The 17177-nt window shown below is 39.3% G+C and overlaps 1 protein-coding gene across 6 annotated transcripts in view; it reads left to right on the top strand.

Annotated features, from left to right (window-relative positions):
• RPGR (retinitis pigmentosa GTPase regulator) overlaps positions 1–17177 on the top strand; it is a 55913-nt gene that overhangs the window by 6373 nt on the left and 32363 nt on the right. For 5 of the 6 annotated variants that reach the window (XM_042974215.1, XM_042974213.1, XM_042974214.1 and 2 more), the window contains exons 4-10: positions 656–718; positions 2648–2806; positions 4083–4232; positions 7332–7490; positions 11685–11840; positions 15010–15134; positions 16408–16593. In XM_042974215.1, coding sequence (XP_042830149.1) covers positions 656–718; positions 2648–2806; positions 4083–4232; positions 7332–7490; positions 11685–11840; positions 15010–15134; positions 16408–16593 — 998 coding nt within the window. The remainder of the gene's footprint in view (positions 1–655; positions 719–2647; positions 2807–4082; positions 4233–7331; positions 7491–11684; positions 11841–15009; positions 15135–16407; positions 16594–17177) is intronic. The other variant, XM_042974212.1, reaches the window with a different exon arrangement.

Here is a 17177-nt window from a genome sequence, read left to right as displayed (position 1 = left end):
GTATTTATGGAGCACAGTCTCCTAAACCCTGGGTTTATTCACAGTCCTTATGATCTTTACTCTCAAATATCTAATACATGAGGTGACAGCATTGTCTAGACTCTGAGATCCTTGACACCAGAGGCTCTGTCCTAGTGATCTTTGCAGCCCCTATGCTAAGCACTTAGAGGGATAGTCTGTAAATTTTTTTGAATATGTAAATGAATGAGTGAAGAACTTTAACATAGGTGTATGCCTATGAACATGGGACTTGTAGCATCTCATTGTGTGAGGTAGAAGGCGACCTTGCTGATGGTGATAGCAGATGAGGGAATAGATGAGGTTGGTGGGAGGCATCATAACAGCGCAGTGGATCTCAGTACTTATTAATTACCTGTTTTGAAAAATATGTAGATGCCTAGGCCCTACCTCAGACCTACTGGTGCAGATTCTCCAGGGGCGGGGCTGAGCTATCTGCATTCTCAAAGCTCCGCTGGTTATTCTGATGCACGGCCAGTTCTGAAAACTTTCGGTTCATTCATCAACATCAACTCGGGAGTCCGACAGGCCTGGGTTTAAATCTTACTTCTACGGCTTAGTTACCCTTGGACCTGGGTTATTTATCATTCTCATAACCATAAAATAGTTTAATTGTCCTATCTTTTTATATTTTTAGCTTTAAAACCTGAAAAAGTGAAATTCGCTGCCTGTGGAAGGAACCACACCCTAGTCTCAACAGGTATAGTATTCAATCTGTACGACTTGCTGCCCTATCTGAGGACTGAGGTCGCACTGCAGTAACATTTGTGACTTTGTAAAGTTAATAGAAATGGTACCTTGGCAACAGTAAGGTTAGGATTTTTAAAAATGTAAATGGTTGGTATACTTGTTTGCCTTTGAAAATATGTATTTCAGTGTTAAATGGCTGAAGAAAATCCTCTTCTCTTGGATTATGTCAAGGGGCAGATCTCCTTACCTGTGTGCACACCTCAAGGGCCACTTGCTCCTGGTCTTGCCTTTCCCTCTTTTCTGAGGGTTAGTGGAAGCCGCCCCTGAAAGGCTATTAATGTGAGCACAATTCCAATCAAAATCCAAACTCTGTGTGTGTGTGTAGAAACTGACAAGGTAATTTTAAAGTTTATATGGAAAAGCACAGGACCTAGAATAGCCAAAAGAGTTTAGAAAAGAACAGAATTGGAAGACTAGCACTACTGATTTCAAGACCCGTAAAGCCACAGTAATCAAGACAGTGGGCCATTTGCAAAAATAGGGACAAAGATTCACAGAACAAAACAGTCCAGAAGTAGACCCATGCGCGTATGCCCAACTAACGTTTCACAAAGGTGCCAGGATAATCCAATGGGGGAGAAAGTCATCTTTTCAAACAAATGCTGCAGGAACAAATGGAAACCCAGGCACCGATCACCGAGCCTCCTTTCCTACCTCCCTTCCGTGTTCAGGTTATTCTCACTGCCTCCAGCTTCTCCTGGGCTCTGTGCCCTCATTCATACTTTTTCCTTGCTGAAATGTCCTTCTCTTATTCAGGTTCTTACCGTTTAAGATCAGTATAAGTCTTCTTCCATGGAAGTTTCCATGGCTATTCAACTTTGACTCATGCAGCTCTCTGAACTGCTTTAGCATTCCACCAGCTCTTGTTCATGCCATATGTGTTAAATTGTGTCATCCTATTCCACTTGGCCTTCTAGTATGTTCCATTTGAAAGCTAGTCTTGCTTCCTCAGTTGGGTTTCATTTTTTTCCTAAAATTCTTTGAATTTTTACTGATTCAGGCTGATTTTGCCCTCAGTTTCCCCTATAATTTAATTTCACGTGCATTTTTATGACTAATTTGTAATGCATGTATGTTTTTAAAAATCTACTTTAGAGCTTACTGGCAATTTTTATTATCTAGGCATGATATACTTCATAATTAATGAAGTAAACATTTATATAGTACTTACAATGAGCCAAGTGCTGTTCTAAGAATTTTATGTCAGCTAATTTAATCTTTATAACAACTCTGTGAAGTAGGCAGCATTTTTATCCCCATTTTACAGAGAAGGAAAATGAGCCACTGAGAGGTTAAGTATAGCTTGCCCTAGGTCACACAGCTGGTAAGTGGCAAGCTGGCGTTTATACCCAGGAAATCTGGCTCTCCAGTCCTTTGTCCTAAACACAATACTATACTGCCTTCCTATTTAGCTTGAAAATTAAAATAATTACACAACATAGAGTTTTCATGTTTCTAATTATATTCTTTGAGGATTTGCCTCATTTTACTTGTTACATATTATATCTTTAATGGGCATGGAAGTTAAAATTAATGAACCACATCTCTTTTAAAATAGTTAGATTTGGATTATAAACTAATTTGGAAATTACTTTCCCCTTTTTTGCTCTGAATTAATAAACTGCTACATTAGCAAGGAAATATATTCCTCACATTCTGTGCATTTCAATTGCTACTTAAGCTCTAGACTGATTTAGGAAATCTCACAAAAATATATAACCCTGCTTGTTTTGCTTCGTTTTTGACAATGAATTGAAGTTCAGCAAATTGTAGGAAAGTGTCATCTTTCTTCACTGTTAACAGAAGAAATATCTGGTAACTGGCCCATCTTATAAAGATGGTGACTCTGGTATACTGATGTTTTCTTTTCCGTGTGCAGAAGGAGGCAAAGTGTATGCAGCTGGAGGAAATAATGAAGGACAGCTGGGACTTGGTGACACCGAAGAGAGAAACACTTTTCATCTAATTAGTTTTTTTACTTCCCAGCATAAGATTAAACAGCTCTCTGCTGGATCGAACACTTCAGCTGCGCTAACTGGTGAGACTTTGTTCCATTTCAAGCTGGGATCCATCCCTTTCCTTTAGACCAGGTTTTACCAACTCAGTAAACTGACAACAGCATTGCTATTTAGTTTTCTTTCATTAACTGTGTTTTCGGAAGACATTTAAAATCGAACTTTGAGTCATGACATATATTACAGTTTTGTGCTTAGAGTCAGACGTCAACACCTAGCTGCTGTGCCGTCCATCTACTCCTTTAGATGTTCTTAGATACTATCTTCATTGTATAGTGAAAGTTTTATTTGCAGCTTAATGAAGTTGCTATCAGAAACATGGAAATCTGTGGGATGTATGTTACTAAAATACGGTCTGTAACGGTCATTGTATCTCTCTGGCCTCCCTCTCGAAAGCCCATCTGAGAAATGTCTTCAAAATTGGAGCCAAGATCTCCCTGGTGCCTGTGAGGGAGCTGCCGGCGGGCTTGTGGGCTCCTGTCGGCAGAGCCGGTGACTTCCCGCCCGGCTCCTGGCTGTCAGGAAGGCCAGGCTCAGAGCCGCAGCGCCACGCCTCCATCTCTGTCTGCCGTCCACTTAGCAATTTGACGTCCTTCTTTTGGTTCTTGTTCTCAGTTTTCCTTTTATTTGCCTCATTATTACACCACTTCAGAGATTTAAAAAATTTTCAATTTAATGAACAGACATAGGTCTTGATAATTTCCTTTCTAAAGTATCATACCCAGCTTAACTTCTTCTTCCATCGAAACCCTTGTCAGAAAGGGTTTGCTGTATGTCCTAATTCTCTGGAGCTGTGTTACATGTTTTCAAGTATAAATTATATTAAAAAAGTGAAATATATTTCTATGTATTTTTGTCTTCCTTTAAAACTTCATTTTTCACAGTGCTCTCAAGAGCAAGGTCCTCCAGGCCCTTTTGACCTAGGACCTTGCCCAGGAGATGTCCAGTGCCAGTCATGCTGTCATTCAGCTGCAGGCAGACTGCTTGGAAGGAGGAACCATTTTCTGTTTAGAGACGGTACACTAGGAAAAGGTTCTTGTAGGGAAAAACACTCTGTCTTTGCTAGTGAGATCAAGATATGGACACGATTTGCATCACATTATTCTCTGTCCTTTACCTCATAGAAGCATTTCATAATAGAAATTGAACTCTTAAGTAGCTAGCTGGTGTGAATACCTTAGCATTTTCTCTCAAGACACGTAGTTTTTCTAAATTAAAAAATCAATGGTGTGTTGGAAATAGAGTGACTTGATAGCATTGCTACCTCTTAAAACCTTCTTCCTTGTGTTTTCTTTATAGAGGATGGCGAGCTTTTTATGTGGGGTGACAATTCTGAAGGGCAAATTGGTTTAAAAGATGTAACTAATGTGTGTGTCCCTCAGCAAGTGACCGTTGGGAAGCCTATTTCCTGGATCTCTTGTGGATATTACCATTCAGCTTTTGTAACAAGTAAGAAAGGACATTTTGGATTTATCATGGTCTCTCCCATTTCTAAGTGTTTACTCAATAATAAAATGAGCTAACATTCTACAGTTCTGTGGAAATGAGGCCATGGCCGTCTATTTAATGAAATAATTTTGGCCTGTTTTGGGTCACAGTGTTTCTCCCTTTTAGTGATGAGAGTTTATAATTTCAAGCTCACTCTGACAGGCTAACTTTTCAGTGAATATTAGGTCTGTGAGAAAAACAAAATGCAGATGTTAGAAACTTCTCAACTTTGGTTCTCAAACTTCTTGGATTCCTTGGCGTTGGAAATGAGACCTATGGGCTGGTTTCCCCTGGGTGCATTTGCCTGTATACTTCGACCTACTCTACTCTTGTCCTGATAATTTGCTTTTATTTCAGCAAGAGAGTCCCAGGCTTTCACTGTGAGAGCAGGGATATAGAGTAGATGAAAAAAGATTGCTCAGTATGGGATATGATTTCCTTTGCTGGGACTTTGCTCAGTATCCACAGTCTCTCCCTTTCCAGGGCTCCCTGGCAACCCTTTCTGCCTTAGTTAAAATATTTAAAATGTTTTCATCTGCACAACACCAGCAGTATTGAAGTATGATCCTTCCATCTTATCAGAGGTTTTTCTAAGCACGAAAACACCTAGAGGAAGTAGTTTTGTGGCCCCTCTTACATATCTCTAAATCTTTGTTTTATACATTTACTCCGTTTTTCGTGCACATCAGATTCAGATTTAGAAAGTGCTTATTGACCCATCCCGGTGGCTCCAGATCTACCAATGACTTGGTAGCATCATGGTACCAAGAGAGGGCAAACTCCCAACTCACCTGGCATTGTTCACCACTATATCAGCTTGTGTGTCGAACAAGCTAATAATAAATATCACCGAATGAGGGAGGGAGTGAATGCACAATTAGTTGTGTTCCTTGGGGCAATGCTACCTACCAACTTACTGGCAATTTCTGGGCTTGTGGGGTGGCTCTAGTCTGTGCTCACTTTATGAGACAAACAAAAAGAGCACACAAATGGAAAAACAGTCCAAACAAAAACCCCAGGCAAAAGCATGGTCTTATATTTAGATTTTAATAAAAGTGCCAGATTCAATGTTATGAGCAAACTCTGCTTTGGCCAGTAGGAAAACAAGGGGAATTGCTCGTCATAACCAGCAGGCATTACACTGAGCATTTTTGTTTTGTTTGTATTTATGCCTTTTTAAAAACAGCTTTATTGAGTGGAATTTAAGAAACAAATGAGCAAAGGGGAAAAAAAGAGACAAATTGAGAAACGGACTCTTAACTATAGAGAACAAACTGCTGGTTACCAGAGGGGAGGTGGAGGGGGTGGGGATGGGGAAAATAGGTGAAGGGGATCGAGGCGTGCACTTGTCGTGATGAGCACTGGGTGATGTATGGAAGTGTTGAGTCACTATATGGTACACCTGCAACTAATACAACACTGTACGTTAACTGGCTGGAATGAAAAAACAATTTTTTTAAGTCAACAGACACAAAACCAGCTTTATTGACATGTAGCTCCCATACCATACAATTCACCCATGTTAAGATGTGAGGAACAGCAGGAAATTTATAGACAGAAGTGGAAAGAAACTCATTTGGACTTAGTGACTCCTTTCATGTGAGAGGCAAGAGGCACGAGAAAAGAGGAAGGGAGCTGACATATGGGACACTTCTATGCCAGCATTTGCTACTTGATTTTCTATGCTGATCAGTCCAGAAAACTGGTACAACTATCTTTGTAGTATTTGATCAAGTTTTAAGTGGTGCATACCAGGCATGTCCCACAACTTCCCTAAGTTCTGATTTACTAGAAGGACTCTCAAGCTTCAATAGCAGGTTATACTCACAGCTAACATTTATTACAGCAAAGGATACAGAGCAGGAACAGCTGGAAGAAGATACCTGTCTTCCAGAGAAGTCTAGCATACGCTCCCTAGTCCTTTCTCTTCTGAGGCTGCACAGGACGTGCTTTCTCTTTGTCAGTGAGCTACACGGATGTGTGTGTGATGTCCCTGCCCAGAGAAGCCCACTGTATTCTCAGGGCCTGAGGCTTCTTTGTGGGGGGCTGGCAGTGTAGGTATAACCTGCTGGCAAGTAGTCACAGCAACTGAAACTCAGGTCCCTCGACAATGAAACCAGGTGCCTTAAGGACCCACGCTGGCATAAATCGCTGCCTCAGGTATACAAAACAAAAATGTCAAGCACTAACAAAGAATACTCCAAGGGCCACGTTCCCCGGGGTTGGTCCGTAGTCAATCGTGGTTCTCTTGGAGACATGCAAGTGATAAGCAATCAGATGTACCGTGTTCCCTCTTTGCTCACACCAGCGGTGATATGTTCTGTGTCAGATTACATTATATATCTACAAAGATTTTTAAGTTCCTGCCTTATAGAATTCAATTATTATCCATTTACAGAAATGGGTAAAACAAATGTACCTGCCTTCAAGAAGCTCATAGTCATAGTGTGATAAGTATAGCAGAAGCAAGTCAAGACTACTAGTACGGACAAGACAGTGACTAAACATCAAGAGTTCCTTGATAAGAGAATCTTTCTGGAGGAAGTGCCATCTACTTGAGTAAAATCTGCTATCTTAAGGCTTACTCAGCATATTTACTTCACACATAAATGAGTTTTTTAAAACAAATTTCATAAAACATTTAACAAGTATTCATTAAATATTTCATATACTGGACACTGCTAGGTTCTTGGAATACCAAAATGGACAAGACAAAATCCATGTCCCTATGTGGGCTTAATGTCTAGTCATTTTGCTTTACTAAAAGTAAGTGGAAGTAAGATGGTCTTCTCTACGTCTTATGAAAGAGCTAAAATCATTTTCTAGTTCATTAGTAGTGATGGTTGTGAATTCATGAACATTTTGGGTTAGAATAATCAAGGGGAAAAGAAAACCTTAGCTTTATTTCCTTACCATGCAGTAAGAATATCTCAAGAAAGGTTAAATTTATCCAGTTGTCATTGAATGCATTTTTGGTTGAACGTGAGAACGTGTACCTCAAAGACCAGTATTTTGTCCGTAGGTCTGTCATCATTGACTACTGTTCTTTTCCTTCAATAGCGGAGGGAGAACTGTACACGTTTGGAGAACCAGAGAGTGGGAAGTTAGGTCTTCCCAATCAGCTGCTTTGCAACCACAGGATGCCCCAGCCGGTGCCTGGAATTCCCGAGAAGGTGGTCCAGGTAGCTTGTGGTGGAGGGCACACGGTGGTTCTCACAGGTACGTGTGGAACTCGCTGCTGCGTTCCCAACTTTCTGTGCTGGCTAATGAAAAAAACATTTATGTTCATTTTCTTTTATTGTGATGAGAAAGCTTCACACCTGATCCACCCTTTTCACAGATTTTTAAGTCTGTAATACAGTATCGTTATCTCTAGACACAGTGTTGCACAGCAGATCTCTAGAACTTATCTTGCGCAACTGAAACTTTGTACCCATTGATAAGCTGCAACCCTTTCCCCCTCCCAACCCTGGCAACCACCATTCTGGTCTCTGCTTCTATGAGCTTGACCGTCTGAGATACCTCACATAGGCTGGCCTTGCATCTGGTTTTTACTAAGATCCCCACCTTTGATTTCCATCGTTAACACACATTCCTGGCCTATGGAAGAAATTTGTAAGTAGAAAAAAATGAATCTTTTTGAATTGTTTTGAATCTTTTGTTTGAATAGTGGACATTTTCATGATCTTAACACCTTTAACGGCAGCAGATAACATTGTTTTAGCTTGTTTTCAAGGACCGTTTTCCTCGCCCACGCGTGTGTGTATATATATTCCATATTTATCTAAAATTGACATTATTTTTCCTGAAACATTTTCTTTTCCCTGTTCATGCTATTTTCTACATGTCATTGATGATTCTTTTCTCTGTGATATTCACAATGTAGAAGTTGGTCATTTCTTTGTGATTTTTATGTTCTGTTATAGTAATTCATCAAAAAATGTTAAGTTTTAAATTCTAGATAATAAAAGAAAGTTAGAGCCTTAAACGCAATGTCACTTTTGGCTTTTGAATTTCGTGTTTGGTATGACATGTCACTTTTCAGGATGCTAGTCAATACGGTGAAATATATGTACTTCTTGATAATACACTTACTAAATTGCTGCCCCTAAATTTGTTCAGCATCAGATTTTTTTATGACGAGTAGTATACAGGTAATACAGTCAGTGAATTATTATGGGTTTTTTTTGGTCAAAAAGAAATGAACAGTTTCTGAAGTTACCACTTAATCGTCAAGTAACCCAAAGTTAGCATTCTAGACAAATTTTGAATAATATCCAATTCTCAGATGATCTGCTTAATGTTGCAAGGTGATTGAGCAACATTTTACCTTTAGATTTCCCTCCCTTCTATCACTTTGCCTTAACTTTTTGGTCTAAATCCCAGTCATGGTTATTAAGCTATGGTTTTCCAGAATTACAGTGCCCTGATGGGATCCTTTTTCCAGGTTAGAAATAATTTTTTTCCAAGACCTCCACTCTGAATTTTGGAAATAATTCTGGGGTTTAAGATTTCTTTGAATTTCTGTTAACGGAATGAATTTTCATATGTTTTTGGAAAGATTTATTCTAGCAGAGCCTGGGTGGCTCAGTCAGTTAAATGTGCAGCTCTTGATTTCAGCTCAGGTTATGATCTTCCAGTCGTGAGAGTGAGCCCCTTATCTGGCTTTGTGCTGGACATGGAGTCTGTCTCCCTCTCCCCCTCCCTGTGCCCCTGCTCTGTGCACATGCTCTCTCTCTCTCTCTCTCTCTCTCTCTTTTTCTCTCCAAAAAAAAAAAAAAAAAGATTTATTCTAGAAATTACACTTTTAAATTAATCTTTATAAATTATCTGAAAATGTATTCTATAGGCAGAAATACAACTTATTCTTTATGTGTCATATATTTTCTATAGTTTCTACAAAGATTATAGAAAGAATTTATTAGGAGACTGAAGCTTATTCTAAAGGACACAAATATTGATTACATAATAATAATGTCATTCAGCCATATATTATAAAATACTGTTATAGAAAATGAGCACCCAGATAATCCATAATACTTTTAATTATACTTAAAATTTAAAAATGCACCGAAGCGTGATATTTTCTTGCAGGATTATAGAAATTTACCTTTCTGTGGATTTAATTTTGAGGTTAAAAACTTTGCTGCCAGAAATTGTTCTCTCTAGATTCTTGCAGCCTTCAGGATGTCACAGAGCAGTAAAGTTTTCATATTTAAAATTTTTAATTTTGTGAAAAGAATAGGAGGACCATCAGGGGTGCCTGGGTGGCTCAGTCAGTTAGGTGTCCACCTCCAGCTCAGGTCATGATCTTGTGGTCCACGAGTTCGAGCCCCACGTCAGGCTCTGTGCTGACAGCTCAGAGCCTGGAGCCTGCTTCGGATACTGTGTCTCCCTCTCTCTTTGCCCCTCCCCCACTCACACTTTGTCTCTCTCTCAAAAATAAATAAATAAATAATAAACAAATTTTTAAAAAAAGAATACAAGGACCAACAGACAGTTGCCATGTTCTGATTTGCATTTGGCTAAATATGGACATTGCATAAAAAATGTAAGCGTTCCATCATTATACCATAAATAACGGGCATTTCAAAACAAATATTAATAAGCTCTCAATTCTATTGTAAAACACACTCTCTTAAATTATATACATTTATCTGTATGGAAAAGTCACTACTTTACCTGTTTTTCACATATCTCCACGGACCTGTGACAGCTTTATTATGATCCAGCCCTGGTGAGAAACCTGTGTCCCGGAGTACAGTGTGGACAGAAATGTTTAGTCCTAACTGATGAAGAAATGGACCTGAAGCATGTATTGATTATCGTTGACTAAGTGCTAAATTGAATACTTGAGAGCTATAGAATACTGTGCAAGACCTTAAAGGAAATAATAGCTAACCATCTGTTCCAGACCATTCCCTTCACTAAAGGAAAGGGCTTGGATTAGGTGATTCTATGGGGTCCCTCCCTAGCATTCTTTTTCCTTTTGTCTGTAACTCTGATCTTAAAAGCTGTTTGGGTATCATTCATTAAAATACTTTAAAGGTAATTTCAATTAGTTCATTGCTGATGAATTTATTTAAAACATAATGTTTCTACATTGACTGTAATAGGTTAGAAAATGAAACTACTGGTTGTAGTGAAGGTATGATTAGTTTCTTCTTAGAATCAGGGAGACAGTGGACTCCTGTTGAGAAAGTGTCAGCCTGGAACTTGGGATACACTGAGTGAGACAGAGTGATAGATGTAATCTGGTATGTCGTCCACAGCGTTCCCGACAAACAAAACAGTCCTGCTTATAAGATGGGGTCCATAGTGAAGTCACTGCAGGGCAGCGAGCTACTAGTCATGAGATCAAGTGTATTCTGAGAAATCAGAATACTATTGAAGCTAATAAAACTGGTTTTCCTAATAGGGTATTATTAATCAGCGTCAAATTACATTGTTAAATGTTACAAAGGTGATATGACCAAAAATATATTAGTTGCGAAACGTAATGTCCTTAGGTAAAAGAGTCTTAGGTCATTTTTTAAAAAATGGAAACTGTTGTCATTGCTAATCATCCAAGTACCCAAGAGCGAACCCAATAGGGTAAGGAGCAAAATTTGTGTAGCCTGATTCAGGCTGCCGAAATGGCTTCATTTCCCAGGCTCATCTCAGTCTGCGCAAGCTAGAGTGATTATTGGCCAGCAAGAGATAGGCACTTGTTTTTTTATGTTTATTTATTTTTGAGAGAGAGAGAGACAGACAGAGTGTGAGCAGGGGAGGGGCAGAGAGAGAGGGAGACACAGAATCCGAACCAGGCTCCAGACTCTGAGCTGTCAGCACAGAGGCTGACACGGGGCTCGAACTCAGTGGACTCCAAGATCATGACCTGAGCTGAAGTCAGATGCTTAACCAACTGAGCCACCCAGGTGCCCCTGGTGACTTGTAATTCTCATGCAAATTCTCCTCTGAAATTGTTTTACAAAATATATTACTCTGTTAAACTACTTTTGAAAAGTAAGGAGTTTTTCTGGAGGAAACACTACTCATGTTTTTATTTTAAGGCAATGAAAGGAATTAGCTTAATGACAACTGATGCTATTTTTAAAAAGCTGAGTGCTAATTATAAGGACATGTTAGGTAGTTCACTGAGTTACGTGTCTTCAGCAATTCTTCTTATGGTTGTACGTAAAAGATAAAACCAGGCCCGTGCCCTAACTTTTAGAATTGTGTGCCTTGTCATTTTTCTCTTCCTTTGTCATTGAGAATGTGTACCTAAGTATTAGGCATTCTTATATGGGTATTTCAGAGGCACTTAACTTTCATCATGAAAGTTTGATTGTGACAGTTTTTCTAGCTATAATGGTGACTGTGTCTGCTTCCCTGCAGTCCTTTTCTTATATTTATTTGCTCATTCCCTTTCAGAGAAAGCCGTGTATACCTTTGGGCTGGGACAGTTCGGTCAGCTGGGTCTTGGTACTTTTCTTTTCGAAACTTCAGTACCCAAAGTCATTGAGCATATTAAGGATCAGAAAATAAGTTCTATTTCCTGTGGAGAAAATCACACAGCTCTGATAACAGGTACAGATGAGAATTTCTGTTACATATTTATAGAACTGGGTATGTTTTAGTACAAAATAAAAACTATGTGGAATGATCGTATCTAACTTAAGCAAAGGAATCAATAACTGACAAAACAGAAGTTCTTGTTTAATATGCCAAAGTGTAAAGTTGTAAACTCTTTTTTAGTATTTGTTCAATTTAAAATCAGTGTAAATGATCCAAAGATTTAGAACCTCAAAACAAGTCAGTGCTATAGTAGTATTATACTCTGGCAGAAAGCTGGAATCTTTTTGAAATTGCATCAGTTTGCAGGCTCTTAACTCTGCTCAGGCCAGAGGAAAAAGTCTTATAAGAAAGAACCTACTATAAAAGAGTCTCCACGTTCAGTCAGACACAGCTATATTCTGGCTGAGTCGTTTCCTACGAAGCTTTTGCCACTAGGAGGCGTTTTCAGGAGTGACTCTGGTACTTTCTCCCCAGTGATGGAAGGGCACCTCAAAGGCTGCTAAGTGGACACCTGAGTCCTCGAGATCTTTCGCTCTGTACTTTCTCCATTATCCATGGAGACTGCTTTGGGCCTACTTCTCAACCTTAGAAACCATGTGCTGCTAATATGGACTCAATATAAGATTCTCCCTTAGAAATGACTCCCTTACTTTACCTGTAGATAATTGATATACTGCACAATTATCATTGCTTTGGAACAAAAGCTTCTGTAATTTCAGTCTTTCTGGCTCACATTTCTATCTAAAAATGAAGTCAAACATAAAAAGGCAGAAATCATACAGTGTTTTGGAATAAACCAGATACTGGTATTTCCACATTTGTTTCCTTCTTTCTAAAAAAGCTACTGCTAAATGAAGCTCATCTAATGGTATCTAGTTGGGGGAACTGGTAATCTGCAAACACAACGTACTACCATGCATTGCCCTTCTTCCCCAAAGAGCCTTTCAGAGAGAACTACCTGCCCATTTTCAAGTATCAATGTCCTTGTTAATGTAGCATGAAATCAAACTATATAGAACATAAAGAATTATTATTCATTCATGGTCCCACAAGGGTTGTTGATATGTATCCCTTACTGCAGGGTCTTTATGTCAGTTTTTCATCAACTGTCCTTACTGCTGTTTTTCATCAACTCTAAATTGCCATAGATGGTAAATACATACTTTTTATGGATCATCTAACATACAATTAGACTATTTGGTTAAATTTTGATACTACCTTTCCTCCTGATGGAAGAAGTCATAGCACAAATAATTGAACATTAACTTGGTTTGTCTTTTTGCTCATGAAGCCTCCTCAGGGGGCAGGTGTTATGAATTTTTTTCTTCCAGGACTAATGAGAGGTGTGTAGTGAGTTATCTGTAATTTCTTGCCAGTTCCCCATTATGTAGCCAGTGGCTTATGTTTTAAACAGCTCTCAAGCTGGAAGTACAATAAAGTAGCTTGGATCAGAGTTTATTTTTTCTGGCTATAGATCATCAAGTTAAAACACAGAGCCTAAAAAGCACTTTGGATAAAGAAATGAGGGGTCAAAAGAAGAGGAAGAAGGGAAAAGGATGATAAGGAGGGTATCTAAAGAAAAGAAATTAGCTAATACTAAGTATTATAAGAGCCTAAATTCAGGGTGTAAATACTGCTTATTGCTTATTTATGGTTTTTGAACTTGACACTTTACTGCATAATGTTATTTCTCATTTTTCATTTAGTTCTCTTGAATTTTCTTAGGATGACATTACTTTGCCCTCTTAAACTAGAAGTTCCCAAATGAGATCTTAACATGTCCTAGCTCAAAACCATTCATTCAGGGGCGCCTGGGTGGCTCAGTCGGTTAAGTGTCCAACTTTAGCTCAGGTCATGATCTCGCGGCTTGTGAGTTCGAGCCCTGCGTTGGGCTCTGTGCTGACAGCTCAGAGCCTGGAGCCTGCTTCTGATTCTGTCTCCCTATCTCTCCGCTCCTCCCCTGTTCTCTCTCTCTCTCTTTCTCTCTCTCAAAAATTAATAAACATTTTGAAAAAATTTTAAAAAACCATTCATTCAGTTTATTGCCCTTAAGATAGAGTTTAAAAATTCTTAATATGAACTAATTGGGTCCTCTGTGGTGTGGTTTCTTCTTACCTCTTCAGACTCATCTCCTTCCATTAGTTGCCTTTCAGCTTCTTGACTGTGTTATGTTTTCTCTTGATTCAGAGCCTTTGGATGTGCTCCTTTCTTGCAGCTAAAATCCTAACCATCCTGTAGGTTTCAGCTTGAAAGCCTTCCTAACCCCCACACTAGAAAGAAATCCCCTCCTGCCCCCCTTTCCTTTTGCTTCCATGACCTTTTCCCCCACCTGAGGGAGAAAGTGTGAAGGAGGGCTTGAGAAGAGGAGCAAAGGTTCAGAATAGCCGCTGTGGCAATGGGCAAAGGGTTAACTGCAGAGAAGCAGCCAGATGACTCCCCATCATCGAAGGGGTCCTCGGTTATTGGTATAGGGACTAGTCCACCTGGTTGGTTTACGGCACTTCCTTCAGGGGCATTCCACGGCCCAGGGACCGAATTAGTAAAAGAGACAGTTGGATTGGTCCAAGCTAGTAGTTCTCCACCGGTGGTGATTTGTCCTGCAGGGACACATGACAGTGTCTGGAGACATTTTTTTCTTGTCCCAACTGCAGAGGCAGGGTGTTTTCTGGACATTTAGTAGGGAGAAGCTATGGATGCTGCTAAACACTCCACAAAGCACAGGACAGACCCACACAGCCAAGGATTCCCTGACACCAGATGTCAGTGGTACCCAGGCTGAGAAACCCTGATGTAATCAGTGGCCTGAGGGGGGAAAAAATAGGTTGCATTGGAACATAGGGGGCTCAGAATACAAAAATCTCTTTCCCCTTGAGAAGATGGCGCACATCACAAGATCGCTCACACTGGGTTGCTGCTGTTGCACACAGTGCCTCACATGACCGGGCTTCAAATTCACAAGCCGCCAAGGGCTTAATGATTTTTCTCCGAGTATCTGTTGCCTAACGTTATGTGCAGGACCACGGAGACCACATAGGGTGTGGAAATATCAGTGAATCAGAGTAAATATGGTGTAGAATTTGAGGGGGAAAATCACAATTGCAATGTAAGTAAATATATCTGTCTATTTATAAGTAGATCCATATAAGTAAGCCTTTTATAATTCTCTCGTTTTGCATTTTAGATATAGGTCTCATGTATACTTTTGGAGATGGTCGATACGGAAAATTAGGTCTCGGACTGGAGAACTTTACCAATCAGTTCATTCCCACTTTGTGCTCTCATTTTTTGAGATGTATAGCTCAATTGGTAAGGGCACCACATTTCCATGTTTACATTTTCATATTGTAATACTTGAGTTTCAGTATTTCATAGAAACTAAGGAATTTTATGTTTGTATAAAAGAATATCATGCCTATATCTAATCAGTATATTCGTTTCCTAAAAGCCAAACGTCAGACATCATGCCACTTGGAAAATCTGTCCCTTTCCTACTTTCCCTCCCGTCAGCATCTTCCTTTTCGCCCTAATCTGGACTCTTCTGCTTCGTTCTCCTGTGTCTCTTGAGAGCCAGAACAGTGCCATGCCTGGAAGCTTTGTGGCCTCTGCCAGCGCCCAGCAGAGTATCTGACAGTAGTCCACTGTCAATATTTGTTGAATTAGATCTTACTGAGTCTTATTTATTTGAAATGATAATAATTTCAGGGCCCCTGGGTGGCTCAATCGGTTAAGTGTCCGACTTTGGCTCAAGTCATGATCTCGTGGTCCTTGAGTTGGAGCCCCACATTGGGTTCTGTGCTGACAGCTTGGAGCCTGGAGCCTGCTTCGGATTCTGTGTCTCCCTCTCTCTGACCCTCCCCTGCTGGTGCTCTCTCTCAGCATAATAAGTAAACATTAAAAAAGAAATAATAATTTCAAAATATTATGAAGTAAAGGTTCAGAGTATGCTATTCTTATAACCACCACGTTGAACACTATAAAGACACTAAAAATCTGTGTCTTGCAAATGCTACACAATGGTGGTTTAGGCATTTTATTGAAAATCAGCTATTTCTGAAAATCCTTTGGATGTTGGTTTCATTTTTCATTGTTGCACCATTGTGCATGCTTACCTTTCACTCTAAGGACTTTGAAGCATTAAAATAAAAAAAAGTGTTCATGTAAAGAAAAAGGTTTGGAGATTTAATTTCCCCAAGAGACTGATTTATGCTTGGATCACTTTTTTCTAAGTAGAACTTCTTGGAGTAATTTTTTCAAGGTGTTAGTGTTGCTCCCAAATTAAAATAACGTTTTCTAACTAGTTAGGAGAAATGTAATGTGCCAAATAGTTTTTTTCTCTATACTCTATAAAATTGGAAGTAAAATGGTACGTTAAACTTGTTCTCATTTTCAATTGCAGTGTTTAAATTATATATATATTGCCATCCGTGTGTGCGTATGTAACTTGGGAGGGGGGCAGACTGACTGACTGACTACCTAGGAAGTCTACCATTAAGTAAACGTTTTGTGGCTGCCAACTGTTAAAAACCCCTTTGCATTTGAAGCCAGTGTTGATTGATTTATCTGTGGTTTTATGCTGCAGGTGTCTTGTGGTGGATGTCACATGCTAGTTTTTGCCGTTCCGAGACTTGGTGGGACAGAAGAAATTGAGTTAGAGGAAGTTAAGGATGCTTGCTTCCATGCAGCGGTTTCTCTGCCCCTCAGCGATGTGAACTCAGGAAATGTTTTGCAAACAACTCTATCAGCACGTGTGCGGCGACGAGAGAGGGTACAAATTGTGGCCAATTCTATATCATGGCACTACAAAGACAACAAAAAAATTCATTTTCTTTTTAAATCAAAGAAGGGTCTTTTAAGACAGATTTACGAAATAAAATGGTTAGAGTTTCAGGCTTACAAACTTGAAGCAAATTCAGAGTTAAGCTGTTACACACACAAATGAGAAAATTCAAATGATCATGGATAACCTTGACTTACCGAGAGTGGATACAAAGCAAGGATACAAAGCGTCCTTTTAGAGGCCTATCTCAGCTCTTCACGTTGAATGCTGAATTGTTTTCTCACCTCTATGTGCATTGATTCTACTTTGCTTTTTATCTGTTGGCTATACCTTGTGAGCTGTGGAAGGTTATCCATTATAAACAATGAAATGTAAGAAACAGAAATAAGGACTTCTGTTCGAGATAGGGAGTGTTCTTTCTCATTGAGATTTAAAGGTTCTCATTCAGCTTTAAAATGATTATTTCAATAACAATATTTAAAAAAAAGAAAATGTCAAATAATTTTAAAGGAGACATTCCTTTTTAAAAAAATTAAGTTCCAAAAAAAAGAGGTTAGAGTGGGAGAGAGCCA

This window comes from Panthera tigris, chromosome X, assembly GCF_018350195.1.
Source record: "Panthera tigris isolate Pti1 chromosome X, P.tigris_Pti1_mat1.1, whole genome shotgun sequence".
Lineage (NCBI taxonomy): Eukaryota > Metazoa > Chordata > Mammalia > Carnivora > Felidae > Panthera > Panthera tigris.
This window is presented reverse-complemented; position numbering and strand designations above follow the sequence as displayed.